Below are 19,678 nucleotides of genomic sequence, written 5' to 3'. Positions count from 1 at the left end.
AAGGATCAGGGGAAGTGAAATAATAAGATGCAAATAGCCAAATGACCTATTAATTATAAGGAGCTTAGGAGCTTTTAGCAGAGAAAGAAAATCCTTAGAGAAGCTTATGAAATCCTCAAATTGAATAGAGGGACAGGGATCAGGGCAAATCTCATTCCTTTTTAAAAGCAGAAAAAAGAGCAAATAAAGTGAGGCTAAGGGGTCTACAAGAAAGAAAAAGTGCTAAAAGTCAAGGTTTCAGAAGTCTTCAGAAACAAGTCAGTCTGAGAGCTTACAGCCACAGACTTGGGTAGTAAGGCTACAAAGAAGATATTTTCATTTTGAGACTATGGAATCTGGGCCAGGAAAGAATCACCATACCCTGATCAAAGGGCCAAGTGGAGACTTGAGAAAGCCGGAGAAGGCGTTCACTCAATCAAAGCCTGCAAGAGGAAACAGGAACTAAGGACAGCATATGTAAGCTTGTACCAGGTAAGGACAACTCACAGTAAGGACAGTTTAGACTTAGTAGTTTAACTGTAGAGCCTGAATTATGTGTTGTCACTTCTTCAGTGCTGTGCTGTCAGTTAAGGAGCTTTCAATAAAGAACAATTGGGTGATGGATGTTCATTTATTTCCACTAAGCTTGTGGCCTCCCCATCTCCTCTTTTAATTTTTCATATTAAAAAAATAACAACTCAAATGGGTTTTTCTTTTTGCCATTTACTGAAATGGATTTTTTTTCCCTCGCTTTGAATATATTATAACTATGAAGAAGGAGCTTGTAACAAACCAGTTACTGCGACTGCACTACTGTGCTAAAGAGCCTACTCACTTTTGTTGTGGTCTTCTCCACCCACCCCCACACACTCTGAATTGAGGTTCTTAATTATTAAAAACAATCCCTCAGATCAACATTTTGGTATTTTTCCTTTTCCAGACTTTCCATTTTGACTGCTGCTACACCAAAACACAAACAACAACAACAACAACAAAAAAACTAAAAGCAAAGAGACAAATAAAAACCAGTTTGTCTTTCACCAGACTGAGAATTCAGGTCCTTGCCACACTGACCATTTCAGGTGGGCCTCTCCCTGATTCTTCAAGGCCTGCCTGGGCCTACCATAGCCGCAATGGCTTCCCCAGCTGCCTTGTTCTTCCCTAGGGAGCAGCATTCAGAAAGCCAGTCAGCACGTGATGCCTTGGATTGTCACAGATGTGTGTATGCCCTGCTATGTCTGAGAGGAATGCCTTGCATGCAACACAGCATGCAGAACACACTTAGGTTTAAGTTGGTGATGGTGATACTGGGCTTGTCCCCAGGTTCCTAACTTTCAGTGTTACCATTCTTCCCATTTCCTCGTCCCTCTTTCTCTGATTGATATTGTACTCATTGTGATCTGTTTTTCTATATCTTGTATGTTTGCCCCAGGGTATCCTTCTGTAGGATGGGCTGAGTCCTCCCTACTGTCCCAGCAGCCGATGGCATTAAACAGTGCAGGTGGCCCAATGGCCAGGGTCAGGCAGGATGATGGACAGGGACCAGGTACACTTGTCAGCCCTGAAGCACCAGTGGAACAGTGACAGTGGAATACCATGGGAGGCAGGGTAGTGCAGGGACAATTCAGATTCAGGATGTCAACTTTTAGAGTTGAATCTTGGTTTTCCCACTTCTACCAAGTGTGACTGAGCAAGAATTTATTTAATTTTTTTTACTTTTTGCCTTAGCCTGTTTTATTTTTAAATTTCTTTTTTTAATTTGGTATCATTAATATACAATTACATGAACAACATTGTGGTTATTAGATTTCCCCCATTATCAAGTCCCTACCACATAACCTGTTACAGTCACTGTCCATCAGCGTAGTAAGATGTTAAAAGTTACTACCTGTTTTCTCTGTGCTATACTGCCTTCCCTGTGCCCCCCACTACATTATGTGTGCTAATCATAATGCCCCTTATTCCCCTTCTCCCTCCCTTCAGTCCCCCACCCCCAGTTCCTTTCTTTCCCTTTGGCAACTGTTATAGTCCATTCTTGGGTTCTGTGAGTCTGCTGCTGTTTTGTTCCATCAGCTTTTGCTTTGTTCTTATGCTCCACAGATGAGTGAAATCATTTGGTATTTGTCTTTCTCCACCTGGCTTATTTCACTGAGCATAATACCCTCTAGCTGCATCCATGTTGTTGCAAATGGTAGGATTTGTTTTCTTTTTATGGCTGAATAATACTCCATTGTGTATATGTACCACATGTTCTTTATCCATTCATCTACTGATGGACACTTAGGTTGCTTCCATTTCTTGGCTATTGTAAATAGTGCTGCGATAAACATAGGGTGATTATGTCTTGTTGAAACTGGGATGCTGTATTCTTAGGGTAAATTCCTAGGAGTGGAATTTCTGGGTCAAATGTTATTTCTACTTTGAGTTTTTTGAGGAACCTCCATACTGCTTTCCACAATGGTTGAACTAATTTACATTCCCACCAGCAGTGTAGGAGGGTTCCCCTTTCTCCGCATCCTTGCCAGCATTTGTTGTTCCTAGTCTTTTCTATGTTGGCCATCCTTACTGGTGTGAGGTGATATCTCATTGTGGTTTTAATTTGCATTTCCCTGATAATTAGTGATGAGGAGCATCTTTCATGTTCCTGTTGGCCATCTGAATTTCTTCTTTGGAGAATTGTCTGTTCATATCCTCTGCCCATTTTTTAATAGGGTTATTTGCTTTTAGGGTGTTGAGGCTTGTGAGTTCTTTATATATCTTGGATGTTAACCCCTTGTTAGATATGTCATTTACAAATATATTCTCCCATACTGTAGAATGCCTTTTTGTTCTGCTGATAGTGTTTTTTGCTGTACAGAAGCTTTTTAGCATGATGTAGTCCCATTTGTTCATTTTTCATTTTGTTACCCTTGCCTGAGGAGATGCGTTCAGGAAAAAGTTGCTCATGTTTATATTCAAGCGATTTTTGCCTATGTTGTCTTCTAAGAGTTTTATGGTTTCATGACTTAGATTTAGGTCTTTGATCCATTTTTAGTTTACTCTTGTGTATTGGGTTAAACAATAATCCAGTTTCATTCTCTTGCATGTAGCTGTCCAGTTTTGCCAACACCAGCTGTTGAAGAGGCTGTCATTTCCCCATTATATGTCCATGGCTCCTTTATCATAAATTAATTGACCGTATATGCTTGGATTTATATCTGGGCTCTCCAGTCTGTTCCATTGGTCTATAGGTCTGTTCTTGTGCCAGTACCAAATTGTCTTGATTACTGTGGCTTTGTAGTAGAGCTTGAAGGTGGGGAGTGTAATCTCCCCCGCTTTATTCTTTCTTCTCAGGATTGCTTTGGCTATTCAGGGTCTTTTGTGGTTCCATATGAATTTTAGAACAATTTGCTCTAGTTCGTTGCAGAATGCTGTTGGTATTTTGATAGGGATTACATTGAATCTGTACATGCTTTAAGTAGGATGGCTATTTTGACAATACTAATTCTTCCTATCCATGAGCACGGGATGTGTTTCTATTTATTGGTATCTTCTTTAATTTCTCTCATGAGTGTCTTGTAGTTTTCAGAGTATAGGTCTTTCACTTCCTTGGTTAAGTTTACTCCTAGGTATTTTATTCTTTTTCATGCAATTGTGAATGAAATAGTTTTCCTGATTTCTCTTTCTGCTAGTTCATCATTAATATATAGGAATGCAACATATTTCTGTGTATTAATTTTGTATCCTGCAACTTTGCTGAATTCAGACTGGGCCAGAAATTTAACCTTTCTGAGTCTCATTCTCTTCATCTGTAGAAAGGGAATAATATTGGAACCTCTCTTATAGTAGTGTTATTCAGGGATTAAGTAAATCAATCCATACAAAAGCACCTAGCATACTGCCTAACACATATCAGTTAGCATTAGAAGTAGGAAACTACTGAATGAGAATATGCGGAAGAACACCCCAGGCATAATGGGCTGTCCTCAAGTAGGGGTCAGCTGGGGGAGAGAGAGTCAATTCACACTAGAGTGAAAAGGTATAATTTCTTAATGTTAATCTATTAAACATAATCTGTTTACTGTGACCTGCCTTCAGCTATTCATGGATCTTTTCAGCCATGCACACTGTTAGGCCAGGGGCTTTCAGCCTCTGTGACTGATATGCAGACTGAATGACTCCTTGTCGTGAAGGCTGTTCAGGGTATTGTAGCGTGTTCAGCAGCATCCCTGGCCTCTTTGTACTGAGTGCCAGGAGTAACCCAGGACCCCCACTTAGTTGTGGCAACCAAGTAATGTTCCCAACACAGCAGAAAACCTGGGAACAAAAATCCCCTCTGGTTGAGAATAGCCATTTTAGGGCAGAGTTGATTGTTTGGAAAACTTAGGTTAGATCTTCCTGTATTAGTTGTCACTGACATTCATAACTCTTTTCCATTATCTGCTGCTCAAGTGTATTTGGAGACTGCCTCTATTTTCCATTTCTTGTGTGTTCACAGATCTACACCACAGCTCTTCTCCCTTCCTGGAAGAGAATGATGCATTGAATGTGCATTATCCAGTAAAATGCCACCGTATCACTCTGGATGTTATAGCTGGCTTTCCAAAAGCTCTCTGACTTCTGCTCATCTTACCCATTCTTTCTTCCTTGAGTGTGAAGATACACTTTTTCTGCTGGGATCAGACAACTCCCAGATTTGTCTACTTGGGTGGACTGACTGATTTGGCACAGTCCTGGGTAAACAGTCTTTTTCTGTATGTGCTACTTACTGCTGGGCTTGATTTCAATAGTGACAAATGTGGGGAACACTATTAAGAATACTTCATAATGTTTTTTGAGCACATCAGAAAAAAAATACCAAGTTAACAGGTTAACGGATACCCAAATTTTCTTGAGAAATAGTTCATTTGAGGTTTTCATATTGTTGTATAATTAGCCTTGTAATTATACAAAGTTTATTTTGCTCAGTTTTAACCCTTCAAGTAAGTGAATTTCTTGGATTTTAGATTAGCATTCCTAAATATATAATATGTATTTCAAAATATGTACACTAAAAAGTATACTGTGAAGTGTCTGCTTCCCACCTCATTCTTCATCTGTCAATCCCCTTTCCTAAAATGTAACCACTGATACCAGTTTTTTATATGTACTCTAAAGTGTTTTTATGAGAAAACAAGTAAAATAATAAAGTTTCTTATTCATGCCCTTTTTTATGCAAAAAGTAACTAAATATAAACACTGTCACCTTGATTTTTGCAGTTAAACACTGTCTTGGCCATCTGTCCTTTAGATCAGTATTCTTAAACAGGGGCAAGAAAAGGGAACAAAATCAACATGACTGCCAAATAAATCTTTACAACTTCATGCTAGAAAAATGAAAATTCATAGGATTTTTTTATTGAGTACCAAGAATGGGAGTCATATACTTTTGCTGTTTTGAAACTTAATATTAGATAAACTGTAATAGTGATATTACTTGATTCTGATTTTATAACAGCACCTTGATTGTTGTGTATCTGTCTTTACAACTTCTCTGTGTATATCTGTATCTTGTTAGTCAAGAAACTAAGGCCTAGGCACATTAAATAACATGCAGGGACATTGTTATAGGGTCCCTGGAGCTGGAACCCATGGCAATTCCCAGCTGCTATCCAGTGTGGGATTTAATTTATAGAGAGAAAGAAACAAGCATACTGAGGGTTTACTTTGTGCCACTTGGTCTTAATACTTACAACAACCTTGTGAGGTAAGTATTACTCCCATTTTACAGAGGTGTAGGAACCAAAAAACTCAAAATTTGGAGAGGTTAACTAATTACCAAACAGCACAGATAATCAAACCAGAATAAAAATTCACTGATGGCAAAGCATATGTTCTTTCCACTTAAGCAGGCCACATGCTAGAAAGCCCAGACAGAGTACTAACCTCAAAAGTTTCCTCTTTCTCTCGTTGCATGTTTTTAGTGTCTGTTGGTTTATTCCTGCGCTCTCTGCCCCTACCCCCTTGGCTCCCTGATCCTTCTACCTTTGCTCTCCTTGCTCCAGCCACACCAGCTTCTTTGTTATTCAGTGAACACCACAGGGCTTGTGACTTTTGTACTGGCTGCCTCTGCAGGGAGCCACTCAACTCTCTCCCTCATCTCCTGCTGTACTGTCTGGCTACTGTATTTTACTTATTTGATCATTGTCTGTCTCTCCTACTAGAATGTAAACTTCACACAAATTGAGTGTGTATGTGATTCAATGACACATCAATTTATTGGAATGTTTTATCCAATGCTAAAGATTTCTAGCTGAAGAACAGTACCTAGTACTTAATTAGTACTCAATAAATATTTGTTAAATATCTGAACAATTATCTAATTCTGCTTTTGAACTAGACACTGTTAGAGAGTAAAGGTGTAACTGTAAACAAGACACATAGTAAATAGTTCCTTCCCTCTACAGTCTGTGAATAACAAGTCACCATTTATTGAGCAATTATTATATGCCATGCTAGTCCTGGCAACAGTCATAGAGCAAGTACTATTGTCCTCATTTTACAAAAAAGCAGCTGAGGCTCAGAAAAGTTAAATAATTTGCCAGAGGTCCTGCTAGTAATTGTCAGAAACAGAATGATAATATAGTTTTTACTACAAATCCTTTCTTAGTACCGTGACATACATCCACACCTCCTTTTTCATGTCTCATGCACCATCCTCTCCAGTGAATTTGTGTGTTGTAATATTTTGCCTGTCAAAGGCACATAGAATCATTACCACTTGGCAATCCACTGTTTTGTCACAGTATTTTCTGTAGGTTCATGGCTACTTTGAGCCTTGATTAGGAGACATTAGCAAATATTCTCTTAATCATTGTAATAATAAAGCAAGTTTAGTCACTTGAAATAAATTCATAATTATTTTTGGATGGTTTAAAAAATTGTGACTTTGCCAGTAATAACATCTTGTGATCCCCAGAGGAGATGGGTTTGTCATAAATGCCATTTCTGTAGAGCATTTCAAGGAACTTAAAGTTCTGGGAAAATATTTTTAACAGGCAGCCTTTTCTCAGATAGACTTCAAGGGCATAATACTGTATACCCTTAAAAGTGTATGTGTGTGATCTTATTAAGAACATTTATATGTATTTCCCTTCACTGTTCAAAATCCAGTTATATATAGACTTTGCTTTTGTATCTTAGTGGATTGAAGAGCACAGAAACAGATTCTTCAGAAAGCATTCTAATGTAGCTGCAGAATTTTTTTGTTTTGTTTTTAATTTCTACTTGTTATTTTCATTCAGATTTTGCAAATAGGTATTTTGAAGGACTCATATTTCCTTTCTCTTAACACGTAATATTTGGTAGGTCGCTTTTCTTTTATTCTCTCTGTTTTAAAAAATTGCAAAGACTATGTATCTTTTCCAAATCTTACTTTGAGCCAAAAAAAAATTCTTTTAAGCCCTTGGTTCCTTTAAGTCTTTAAAAAAAGGGGGGGGCTTTCCTTTTTTATTTGGCTTTCATATGTTAATTCACTGGTGTTCAGTTTGTCAGATTTAACATAAAAAAGCCAAAACAGGAAGCAGTCATGTGCCAGAGGGGATGAGTTCGCTGGTTTTCACCTCCTTGTAGTCTCGCTGCCTGTGCAGAGGCAGTGGGCTAACGCGGTATGCTTAGGAAACCAAACGTTTCCTAGCTTGTTAGTGGGAAATTCAAACTTCAGAAATTTAGAAACCACAACATAAAGGCTTATGTTTTATTGTGACTAGTGAAGTCACAGTTTACCATGAAAAACAGTCCTGATAGGAGCTCAAAGGGTATAAAATGTGAAACATTTTGGTGCCTAGAAAACTTCCCCCACCACACCCATTTTAGCTACAGTAAATCTGTAAATAAGGGGCAAGGGAACTAAAAACATACAATAGTGTTTAGAGGTCATTGCAGTTGGAGTATGAAGACTGATGCTTGGCTTGACTTGATACCGAGCAATTATGTCATGAACCACAGTGAACATCCTCTGTCTGCTCTTACCTACTTTTCCTAGTTCCTGAGGATGATTGGTTTCTGTCTCCTCCATGGTACTTTGGAGAGCTAGAGTTTAGGCCATATGTAAAGTTTAATTACAGACAGGTGGAAAAGTTTTATTCTAGAATCTGTTGGAATGTAAATGACCATTTTTCTTGTAGTCTATGTTTTGTATGTCCTCTTGCATGCATTGTAAATATTAAAATTATTTTGGTTCTTAGCTTTATTTCATTTTTCCTGACAGTTCAGAGCATTTGGCTTACATTGTCCTTTTCTGCCACTCCTGAGCATTGTGAAGACAGAATGCATGAACACAGAGTTTGATATTTCCTCTTCTCTAAATTGGGTTCTTTTAAGATGAACATGTTCTAGAGAATGTTAAGCTTGTGTAGTAAGGGGCAGTTCCACCAAGATGTTACAGTAGTTAGGAGCAGACCTAGCAGAGGTGACAGCATTGACTTTACACTCTACTTCCCCTGGTGTTAGGTCTGCTGCTCATTTTGTACCTGAGCAAGAGTTTCATCCATTTAGTTATGTTTATCTCTGTGAGATTTTCTATTTGTAGCAGAATTAAAGAAACAGCTACAGTATACCTTGTGTATGTGCTATATAAAGACCCATCCATTTTTGCACTTCCCATATCTTACCCTGTGATTTGAATTCTCAGAGGGCAAATTATTGCAGGTTTGCAGTAGTAGCAAAAGTATTTCTGAAAAAAAGCATTAGCTTCACTATCACTCACTTTTAAGGTTCACTGTTTCACAGCTATAAACAAAGATAAAAGTAAAACCCAGGTTGAAAAACAGTGGAAAAGCCCCTTTCAGAAGAGCCATGTATCTGGTGGTCAGAGAATGTTGGACCAAAATATGCTAGTGACTTAACTCTGTGATCTTGCCTCATCTGCCTGTCACCCAGCTGCAACATGGGGAAAGCAGTATAATTTCATCCCTAAGGTTTCAAAGCCTTTGATGATCCTCAAATCTCAGTTGCAGAGAATAAAAATCCCCACCAGCCTTGGGAATCCTTTCCTCCATTCTTTCCTATATAGTATTATGTATGAATTCACATATCAAAAATCTATGTTTTGTTCCATTGGAAAAGGATTTTATGACTCATCAAGTTTCAGTTCATAACTATATGGGAACCGTAATTGGAATTTCATGGGATTCATATTTATTTTTACTTCTTTATATGTCAAGCATTTGTTGTAATTCCGGGTTATAAGTGTGCTGTAAAAGTAAAGAAGTAAATCTTTTTTGTGTCTGACACTTAAAATGTTATGCTAAATTGAAAGTACCATTAACCTGAAAATTTAACACCTAGGAAGATGTATTTAGACTGTTTGTGAAAGGAATCTTTATCATCTGTGGTTAGCATCTGATATAAACTATTTAGTCCATGCTGTAAGAGTTGTTTTACAAGTGTGCATCTCAGGCATGGAAGGACTTTTAAGGTAAAATGGGGATTCCAGACTACTTTTAAGGCTTTTGTTCTCTTTTGCCCTTTACTACTCAGCAACTTGTTTCTTATATCAGGTAACTAAGACATCTGTACAAAAGTTCATGTGGGTTTCTCATAAGAGGGATTCTCTTCTAGCAGGGAAATCAGGATAAAGGATAACTGCGCTTTTCATAATGGCTGAGGTTAGGCACTAGAGACATGGATTTTCTCCAACAAACTTAATCCTTTCACTTTATTGCTGGTTTAAGAGAAATGAGCTCTTTGAGAGTGCATCCTACAATGTATCCCCTCTCTGGCCCTGAGGCAACCCCTTGTGCCTCAGCCTAGCAGAATCCTAGAGCCTTAGTGATGATGGAACACCCTCCTTGTGGGCACACTGGCATAACTAGAAGAGTCATAGGTACCATTTACGGAGTGCCAGCTGTGGATCTGGCATTATGCCAACTGCATTATCATATTTAATCTTTACTTTAAAGATTGGAATCACTTAAGAAGCCTTCCTTTCTGTAGAAACTCAGGTTGTTCTGAAGACTAAATAGTGGATTTAAAATCAGAGTTTTGGTGTTAGGATCCTAGTTCAAGCCCTCTTTCTCTTTTTACCTCAGATTTCTCTTTCTTAAAACATTTCCAAGGAATGATCTGCTATCCTTTCTGGAATGCTCCATTCAGTAGTCTCCATTTGCATTTCAGTTCCCATCTTTTCCATGAATACTCCTAACTTGTCTAACCGAGGCTGATTCCCTGAGTCCCCACAGCCCCTACAGTTTTGTGACACAAATACTCTATATTGTTTTATACCACTTTCCAGTTTGTTTTGGTAAATTATTTTTCCTCTTGAATTTACTGTAAGCTCTTGGCAGGATATAATACCTTCGTATCCCCCACATGGGTTTGACTCAGTACATACCTGATGCACAGACAAGTGATTGAGAGGTGAAAAGAACCATTTCCTAGGGAGTTATGGCCCCCTCTTAGGATGAATGATGCCTAAAGTCCTCAGAATTTACTCGTATTATTAGAGCAGAAGAAATAGAGTTTTGTTTTTCTTGTTCCTGTCACTTCTGAGCAGGAAGAAACATTCAATGAAGTGAGGAATTCACTTGGAGACAAATTTAAATAAAGACCAGATAGGGGAAATCCAGCCAGAGAATCTTCAGCTTGCCTGTGATTCTTTGCATCTTTGCTCAGCCCACTGAATTTTATGGGACTGTAAGAAGAATTTTGTAAGGCATAATCTTAGGGGAGATGAGTGGAACACCAAATCACTTAACAAAGTTGTTCTCACCTTCATCTGACAGATCTCAATCTGCACAGTATAGCCAATTGTATGAATGCCTGAAGGATAATAAGCAGTCTCAAATATATAATATTGTGAGTGTTTAACTGTCTTGATAAAAATGGATTGATAATATTTTTAAAGACTAATCTTCCCTACAGCAGTTAGATTACTTGTCACAAAACCTCACAGAGTGATTCACCTCTCTGATTCCCAATTAACAGACTAACAGGCTAAGGGGCGTGCATGGTATCTCACTTCATGGCCCCTTGTCTTCAGCAAGAACTTTCTCACGCTGCTCCCAAGCTCCTAGGCCAAGCAGCATCTTCCTTTTCTTCAGCTGTAACAGCACCAGTCACTAAAATATTGTCAGACCAAACATGATGAAATGTTTTACATTCCTCTTATGATTTCTCCTCAGAGATTTGTCTTTGTTTTGATCCACCTTAGAAAGAATTTTAAAAAGAATGAGAGAAAAACCTAGTTCACCTTTAAACTTTTGTTCCAAGACTGGTGGGCCATGAGATAGATCATCTGGCAGATTTGCTCCTGTCAGAACCGCCCAGCTTGAAGGGCTGACCTCATCGTTGAGGCCGCTCATGGTATAGTGATATGGAGCTGTCACAGGCTCAAGTGCTGCAGTTCTGGTCACCTTTTCTCTGTGTGTATTACTTTTCCCCTCATATTCTATTTCTTTTAGCTGATTTGTCTCTTTTATTATGTAATCCATAGCTTATATTTTTATATAGTCTTTGACTGCTTCATCAGAGTTACCTTAGGGGTTACTGCCCACTATTCTGTCCTTACCCAGTACTGGGAGATACTTGTGATGGATGACAAGGTTTCCTTTGTGAGGTTTGTAGAAGCCATGGCTATGGGAAGCTTTCCCAGTGAATGGATGGCAAAGCTAAGAAGGGAGAATTCAGATTTATGGACCATTATTTCTACTCTTCAGTCTTATCATTGAGATAACACTATTTGTCCATGTCAATTTACTGATACTAGTAAACAAGTCTGAAGGTTAACTATAGTCATTTTTTTAAAGTCCCACACGTTTATCTTTACTCAATTTTTCTGTACAGTTGACCAGTCTTATTTACACTGACCATATCTATAGTGTTTTATCATGCCATCAAAAAAGAAGCAGGGACGATGACTGAGCCATTGTTGCAGAACTGCTGAGGATCTTAGTCCAGTCAGTGCTAGTAGAGTAGCTGGTGAGTGCCGTACTGTGGTGTGTAGAGGACTTAGTTCCTGCTGGGCCTGCTGTCCTGCCTTGCGCTTAATAGTACAGTGCCTGTTAGACACTCAGAAAATGTTTGCTGCTTGTGAGAAGTTATGCACCCTAAACTGGTTTCACAGGTTGACTTTGTAGTTACCTAACTTTGAAAGAATTGAAAAATCATTTCTTTTCTGTAACTCCTGGCAGATACAATTGATTCCCCAGATACTTGGGAATTGAAGTGTATGCTTGGGAAAAGGCAATATGCTGGTTTCTAGTCATTGCAAAGATAAACTGTTTAGGCCCAATGACTACATCTTCTAGGCCTTCAGCTGAGGCACAGAGATTAGAGAAAAACAGGTATCTACTCTGCCTTAAGGGCAAAACCTCTACACTCTGCTCTTTCATATTTAGCTTCCCATCCATTCTATGCCCCAGGGTGATTCAGCTGGTACTCCTTCACCACCTTTATTCTCATTATTTGGAAGAGGAAGTTAAAGCAAGGTAGATGGAAGTGGGCAGAGAGCAAAGAAGCATCTTACCTAGTCGGCCTACACAACACATACTGAACAGTACAGAGTAGATTTCACTGCCTTGACTTCATCTGAGCCCAATTTGTTTTCTGGTTTTTGTGTTTGTAAATAAGTTCTCCATGATTACTTCAAATAGCAGCAAAGGTTTGTTTTGAACTCCTAAACAAAGCTAGAAGGGACCCTTCCAAGCCGACTGCTGCCAGATACACTCTTTCTTACCAAATAAGAGGCTTCTAGGTTGTTATCTATTTGTTCATACATATATCCAACACCCTTCTCCCAGTGACACACCAGTTGTATAGGCAGGTAGTTTTCTGGGCACTAAACATAAAGCTGGTTGCAAAATTGATCCTCAAGGAGTTTACAGTCAAGGAGCCAGACAATAAACAGTTAATGTGTACTTTAATGTCATAGCAATGCATGGTGCGAAGGAAAGCAAAGCAGTGTAAGTTTGAGCACCAGGCACCACATTGGTGACTTCTGTACAATTGAAGAGGTTGTTCTGAAAGCACTGAGTTGCTCTGAGTGGTGAGGGGAACTTGCTGGCCGGGGAGACCTCGGTGTGCAGACTGTCTAGTTGGAAGATGGCCATTTGTCCAGCTAGTGGTTCAGACCTCAGTGTGTTTGACTGTAGAGCATACACTCTTTCCAGAGTACCTCTCAGCTTCCAAGTAGAAAAAGAGCTTTACCACACAGAGGACCTTTGAGTAATTTATTATTTGTTTTCTTTCTCCTCTTTTTATCACCTCCCTTCCATTGTTGTAGCCTGGCTGACCTGTATTGATTTTTACCTCCCTCCTTCCCCTTTACCTTCTTATTATGAATAGGAATTTTGAATCTTTCTACTTTCTTTTTTTAATGGGTTTTATATCCAATTTAATACCTCCAGCACCAAGCACTTCTGGGTTTCTGTTCTCATCTCTTCCTACCACTATTTAAGGAGAAACCAAGGCTACAGCCCAAGAATTCAGGGAGCCCTGACCCTGCCTCTGAGTGGCTCAGTGTCTCTAAGGCAAGTCACACCTTTCTGTAATGTGAGGCATTTGGCACAGATGGCCTTCCAGGCCTCTTCCAGATACAAACTTCAGTGGACACTCCCTGCCAGGTGTGTGTATGTGTTTGTGTGTGTGAACACGTGTATATGTGTACACTCTCTGGGGCATCCCATTGTCCACATAGAAGAACTTAAGGTACTTCTCAGACTCACATCTGTGGAGTTGAGTGTTTGTTATTCTGATGTAATATATACTCTCTTTCCCTGCCCTTTAGGCTAGAATCAGTAGTTACAAAAAGAAGCAAGGAATTGGGTATATTATTTGTCTGCACCCCTACTTGTCCCAGTGATGCGCTTACCTACCTCCTCCTCTACATACCTCCTTACCCCTCCAACACAAAAACCTGTTATTCCCCAAGCCTTTAATTGTCATTAAAAAACAGTGTATCTTCCAGAGTTATTCTTTCTTTGGAACCAGTAGGGCATAGAAATGTGAGGATGGTCAGACTGGAGAAAGAAAACTGAATATGTTATTCTCTGTTCTTGGACTCAGAGTTAAAAACTACTGCTACCCTATCAATCTGCTAAAAAGCACCTGAAAACAAACATGAAGAGGGAGTACTTCTCCCATATCTGAAAAGGAACTAAGAGGCTTTCCTTGGAGAGCCTTCCCACTTCTGTTTGCTCAGCTTTCCCAGTGCAGGAAAAAAACAGGGAGAAAGAATCTCAACTCTTTAAGAAAACGAGGGAGGTAGGAGGGTTTACAACAGTGCTGGTGACTATCCACTAGGAATTAGTACACCTGACTTTCAAAGTAGAAACTGACCAGCACATACATTGTAGTGATGGCAGAAGCAACCACTACTTTGAAAGTTTGTGATGCTGGCTGCATATGTGTGTGTCTTCATCTTTAAATCTTTATTTAAATATAATTTACAGAAACCTAACAAAGTTTATATTAAAGCTAAACTCATAGTCAAATACCAATTAAATAAACTCTAAAAACCCATTTAAAATTAATGATATGCCTAAGAGGATAAGGCAAGATATGATGGATTTTTCAGAGATAATGACTGGCTATATGGACAACAGATTTCAACTCCTGAAGCAGATTGAGACCAATATTACTTTGCATCTTCTGATTATCACGCCACAATATCCTGTCTTTTATAAACAGTTCTTTTCCTGCTTCCTTCCTTTTTCCCTTATATGGGAGTCTGTATTTTTTTCTTTATTCGACCTTGAAAAATGTTCACTTTGCTCTGAAGTACTACATACAGACAGAACATTACCTAAGAAGAATTAATGGGATTTTATTTTCTCCCTTATTTTTACTTCTCTACCTCAAAATCCATTTATTATCAAAGGCACTTTTTTGGAAGGGGCAACAGAGAACCCTAAAACAAAATTTACAGCCTTTTGAGAAAGCAAATTAATGGGAATTGCAAGTGGACTTGAAAATCAGGAAGCTCAAAGCTTGATGCGTGTTTTCATATTAGCTGTTACTATGGACTGCAACACAGCATTAGGAAAAATATCAGTTCTTAACAATTATGGTTAATCACCACAGAAGAGCAAATGAACTTATTGAACATAAAATTAGTATGTATTTTATTTGAAAATATAAAAATTTACATTCATTCAAACATTTTTTCCATCATATAGATTAAGAACTAAGAAATGCTCAGAGAGCCCTCTGTGAGATAAAGTATCCATGAAAAATCTTGTTTGACTTTCAGTTTTTAAAGGGATCTTAATGAGTGACTGTTCTTTTAACCATGCTTTAAAGTTGCTATAAATGGGAAAAAGTGTAGAGTATTGGAAGTGTGTCATTTAAAAATAAACATAAATTGATACTTGTTTAAAAAAATAAAATGCATACTCTGGGAAACAGCTGCTAGAGCTTTGATAGAAGTTATGATTTTCAACAATTGAGCTATAGTTTATGGTACAGATGATACTTTGGGTATAGCTGAAACAATAATTGGTGGTTTCTGTTTCCCTCTATTAGATTTAAAAGAGTGGAATACCTTTTTTCGCAACCCAGGAATTTTGCAGTTTCCAATTACAGCCTATATCAAATAACTACTTTTCTCTGGCATATTCCATACTTCTCCACAGTGATGTGGGTGTTGGCCCCTCTCTCTTCTCATTATGAGAGGCTTCCCTAGATTGAAATAATAGTTTTGGGGAAATCCTCCTTGCTAGTACTGACCTGCAGTTTGTATAGCCTATCTTCAGGCCAAATAACATGTAATTTTTCTTCTAGAATACTAAAACCGATGTCTTGCTCCAAACAAAATTAGCAAACAAAACAAAACTCCTATGAAGCAAAAATGGTAGGTACTAGTGTCTGTCATATACATGAAAGAACAACCACAGGAATTACTAGAAACACAAGTAAATCCCAAATTTTAAGCATATTTAAAAAAATGCTGTGTTTCAAATGACAAGTAAAGCATAGAGGTTATTTAAAAAGGAAAATAATGCTGTCATACATTTCTTAAGTTTTGTTTTACAACATGTATTCAGACCAAATAAAGTTTTAGTGATAAATCTTTTTTTACCTCCTGTTCCAATGTTGTAAACTTGACATAGCATATTTTAATTCCTCTGCTGACTTTTATTCTAAAAATTAAAGTAAAATATGTAGATTTTCAGCATCTGCCCAAAGTTTAATAATCGTATTGCAAAAATTAATTTATAGCAATAGCCTACTCAGTTTAGATGTAACTAATTATGTTTAAAATGTCACTGATCAAACAAAATTCTGCTATAAACTTTACCTTTCAAGTTACTATTTATTTCTACATAATAAAGTATTGTCTGAAATAATAACTCTAGATAAACTAGCTTTATCTTGTTTTAATTTTCAGTGCAGTTTGTTATTTATTCATTGACTGGAGTTGAAGTAAAAGTTGGAACTCAAACTGTGATAGTTACTTCCTTGTACAAACTGACATAGGCTTTTAAGACAGAATAGCATTTGTGAGATTTTTTTGAAGCTTAAAAAGTGTTTGACTTTTTAAGTTAGATTCATCCTAATTTCAAGATAAATTCCTAACAGCGGTTTTCTAGTCTTACATGAAGATTTACAAAGGTTGGGGGAGAAAAGGGGGAGAGGGATGGCACTAACAAATCCATTACTATGTGGCAGTGTTTCCCAGTTTGGTCTTGTAAAACCTAAGGGGGTTTAAGTTCAAAGAGAGAGATCAAGTGATCGAGTTGTTGTATTACAATATATCGCCTCCCCACCCACCCGCCAAAGTTTTTTCAATACAGGCAGGATTCAACTGTGTAACCCACTTGGAAAACGTAGGTAATATATAGTCGTTCTCCCACCTCTCAACATTTAAAATTAAATCCCAAATCTGTTTTCTCCGTTGGAGAAAACCTGTAAGTTTTGTTTGAGTTGGAAAAGGTTTTAAACCTAGAGTTCATTGGACGCGCTTTTCGAAACCTGTCTGCAGTTGGTGATGCTGGTAACTTTAAAAGCCACTTACAGACTGCCTGGCTGGCTGACAGCCATGCCCCTTGCTGGAGCGGAGCGGCTCTCCCGCGCTTACCTGAGCTGCCTGCGCCGGGGACCGGGCGGGGACCGCAGTCGCACGGCGCTCCTAGCCGGCTGTGCGCTCTCCGGGAGTCGCCCGAACAATGCGAGCGGGGCGCCGAGCGCGCCCGGCCTAAGGGCGTTACGTCACTGCGCTGCCTTATAAGGCGCTCCGCGTGTGCGGCGCGGGCGCCGGGGGCGCCGGTGACAGCCGAGCCGCGGGGGCGCAGCCTTGCGCCCTGCCTCCGCCGACGCTCGGACCGTGTGAACCGACCGTGGGTCCCCGACTCCCAGCGGACGGGCATGGGTGGCTGGCTGGGGACACCGGCGCCCTCCTGCCGGGCTAAGAAGGCAGTGGGGGTCAAGGTTGATTCGCTTGTAGCTTTTTTCCCTCTGGGGCTCTAAAGCTTATGTTATTGCTCCGGATTCTTAAGTACACATCCTGTTATTCTTAAATATTCGTAAATAGGTTTTTGTTACATTTGTTTTTTGGCGGGAGAGGAAAACCAGAAGGGTTTTTTTTTTTAGACAAATCCGGGGGTGATTTAGACTTCAAACCTTCTCTTTGCTCTTTGTAAAGAGTAAGGGTCCTCAGAGGATAGTATTTTATTTCCTGATGATGTCACTACCAAACAATTCTTCAAGTGATGATGGGAAGGCCAGATGAAATCTTATTTTTTCAGTGTTTTTCCTGAAATAACCTCGTTCCTCATTTCTCCATGCCTGTGTTTTAAAGTATTTAAGTTGAATCAATTTATTTGGCAGGAAAAATGTTTATTGAAAAATTTAAATGTTTTGTGCTGTACTTTTAAGACAAAGTATAAAAATAGAACTTCAGCAGTTTTAATTCATTTACTGCCAGCAAGCACAGTAAAACAAAATCAGAAAGACATGTGAAGACGGGGAGAACAGTGTATCACAGAGAAGGGACAGTAGATCTCTGGCAACTTGCTGCACTGATGTACAGTGACTGCATTGGGGTATGGGTGGGGACTTGATAATCTGGGTAAATGTAGTAACCACATTGTTTTTTCTTGTGAAACCTTCATAAGAGTGTATATCAATCATACCTTAATAAAAAATTTTAAAAAAAAAGAAAGAAAGACATGTGAAGAGAGAAGAAGCTGACCAAATATGACCGAATAAAGCCTGTTCCCACCCAGTGGGGTAGATTTACTTGCATAAATCCTTGTTCTGGTAAATGAGAATTAGCCTCCTAATTACTTTGCAATTCAGTAAGAGAAGTAAGTAATCTCTAAAGTTCTAGACAACTACATGAACCTGCTAAGTAAACTAGGGAGGTGGCTGCCTGATTTGCAACTTTCAAATGAATTAAGTACTTCAAATAACTTGAGTCTATTTAATTCTTTTAAAATTACATTTTATGTTTTTTTGTCAAACAGGAATAATGAAAATAGTCTGCTTGTTTCTTTTACTTAATGTGAATTGAAGAAAGGCTGGTTGCAGAATGTATAGTTAGTGAAAATGGTGGAAGAAAGGTACTGGGCACAAAAATAAATGTGTGGCATTTTGCTAAACTGTGGGCTCTCTTTAACAGGTCTAGATCACTCTACCTGTATACTGAGAAGCCTATTAAACTAACCCCTGCTTTTCATATGTACTGTTTTAAGAGAAGTAAATGACCAGACCCTTCAGCTGAACTTAAAATTTAATACTTGTTTGGCAGTTTTGTATTAATATTTTAGATGTTGGTTTGTTAGTTTTGTTATCCCATCCTATATTTGTGAAAGTGTATTTGAATCTTTTTAGTTTCCTATGCTTATTTGAATCTTTTTAGTCTCCTATGCTTGCCTTTTTGTTGTTGTTGAGACTTTTATGCTAAATTTTATTTCTCACAAATGAGATACGTGTTATGAAAGTTTCATGAAGCATGAACACCTGAATCCCAGCTCCAAACTGGTAACATAAAGTCCCTTTACCGAAAGCTAGCATTTTTGTAACTTGTTTTGTCTCCTTTCCCCTCTGATGGGTACAGAGATTTCCTAACTTTGGACACTGCCTTTTATTTCTTTCTCACATTTTTGTACTCAACACTTTGAATTTATTTTCATGCTTTTTGACATCCCAGTTGCCCTGTAAAAAATGGCAGTATAATTTCTTCCTTTTCTTTAGCTGGAGTAATTGAAGAATAAAGAAGTTAAGGGGGTACAAGCGTTGTTTAGGGTTCTTAGAGGAAAAGATGATTAGAGCTCCTACTGCTTGTGTGCTTGCGTGGTGCTGTGTACTCTCCGAAGCACTCACTGGTCTCTGACCCAGCCATGACTCAACATTCCAACTGAGGTCATGGTATGTTACCATTCTCTTCAGGAACCAATAATAACTCTAATTTATTGAGCTTTCAGTTCATCTCATTCCCTGTGCTTAGTACTCTACACACGGTCCATTGTTTAATCTGCACAACACAGTTTGAGGTAAGATTATCCATACTTTTTAGTCGAAGAAACATTTGGAAGGGTAATGGCTGGACCAAATTCTCAGTATTAGTAAATTAGCGAATGCCGGGATTGGAACCATTGTTTATGTATAGCCTTAATCTTGTCTTCTCTTAATGGTTTTCTAGGAACCTCTCAGAAGTGTTGTTGATAAATGTTCTGATTTAATTGAGAAGTCTATATCCTTATTTTTCAGGCTAAATGCTAAACTAGGAAAACCAGACATC

General features: G+C 38.6%; 2 protein-coding genes across 11 annotated transcripts in view; one reads left to right on the top strand and one right to left on the bottom strand.

The window, feature by feature from the left end:
* The window catches only part of CMSS1 (cms1 ribosomal small subunit homolog), a 382,078-nt gene that overhangs the window by 38,617 nt on the left and 323,783 nt on the right, over window positions 1-19,678 (top strand). The window lies entirely within an intron of this gene.
* FILIP1L (filamin A interacting protein 1 like) overlaps window positions 1-19,678 on the bottom strand; it is a 304,769-nt gene that overhangs the window by 29,360 nt on the left and 255,731 nt on the right. The window contains exons 1-2 of one of the 6 annotated variants that reach the window (XM_017657511.3): window positions 17,015-17,104; window positions 16,016-16,076 (exon numbers count right to left, since the gene is read on the bottom strand). The exons of 4 other annotated variants lie outside the window; for them this stretch is intronic. In XM_017657511.3, the coding sequence (XP_017513000.3) occupies window positions 16,016-16,044 (29 nt within the window). In that variant the 5' untranslated portion in view covers window positions 16,045-16,076; window positions 17,015-17,104. Of the gene's footprint in view, window positions 1-16,015; window positions 16,077-17,014; window positions 17,142-19,678 lie in introns of those variants that run through there. One more of the 6 variants, XM_036998637.2, reaches the window with a different exon arrangement.

This window comes from Manis javanica, chromosome 3 (genome assembly GCF_040802235.1).
Source record: "Manis javanica isolate MJ-LG chromosome 3, MJ_LKY, whole genome shotgun sequence".
Lineage (NCBI taxonomy): Eukaryota > Metazoa > Chordata > Mammalia > Pholidota > Manidae > Manis > Manis javanica.
Note: the sequence above shows the minus strand (reverse complement) of the source record. Positions and strands in the feature narration are given on the sequence as shown.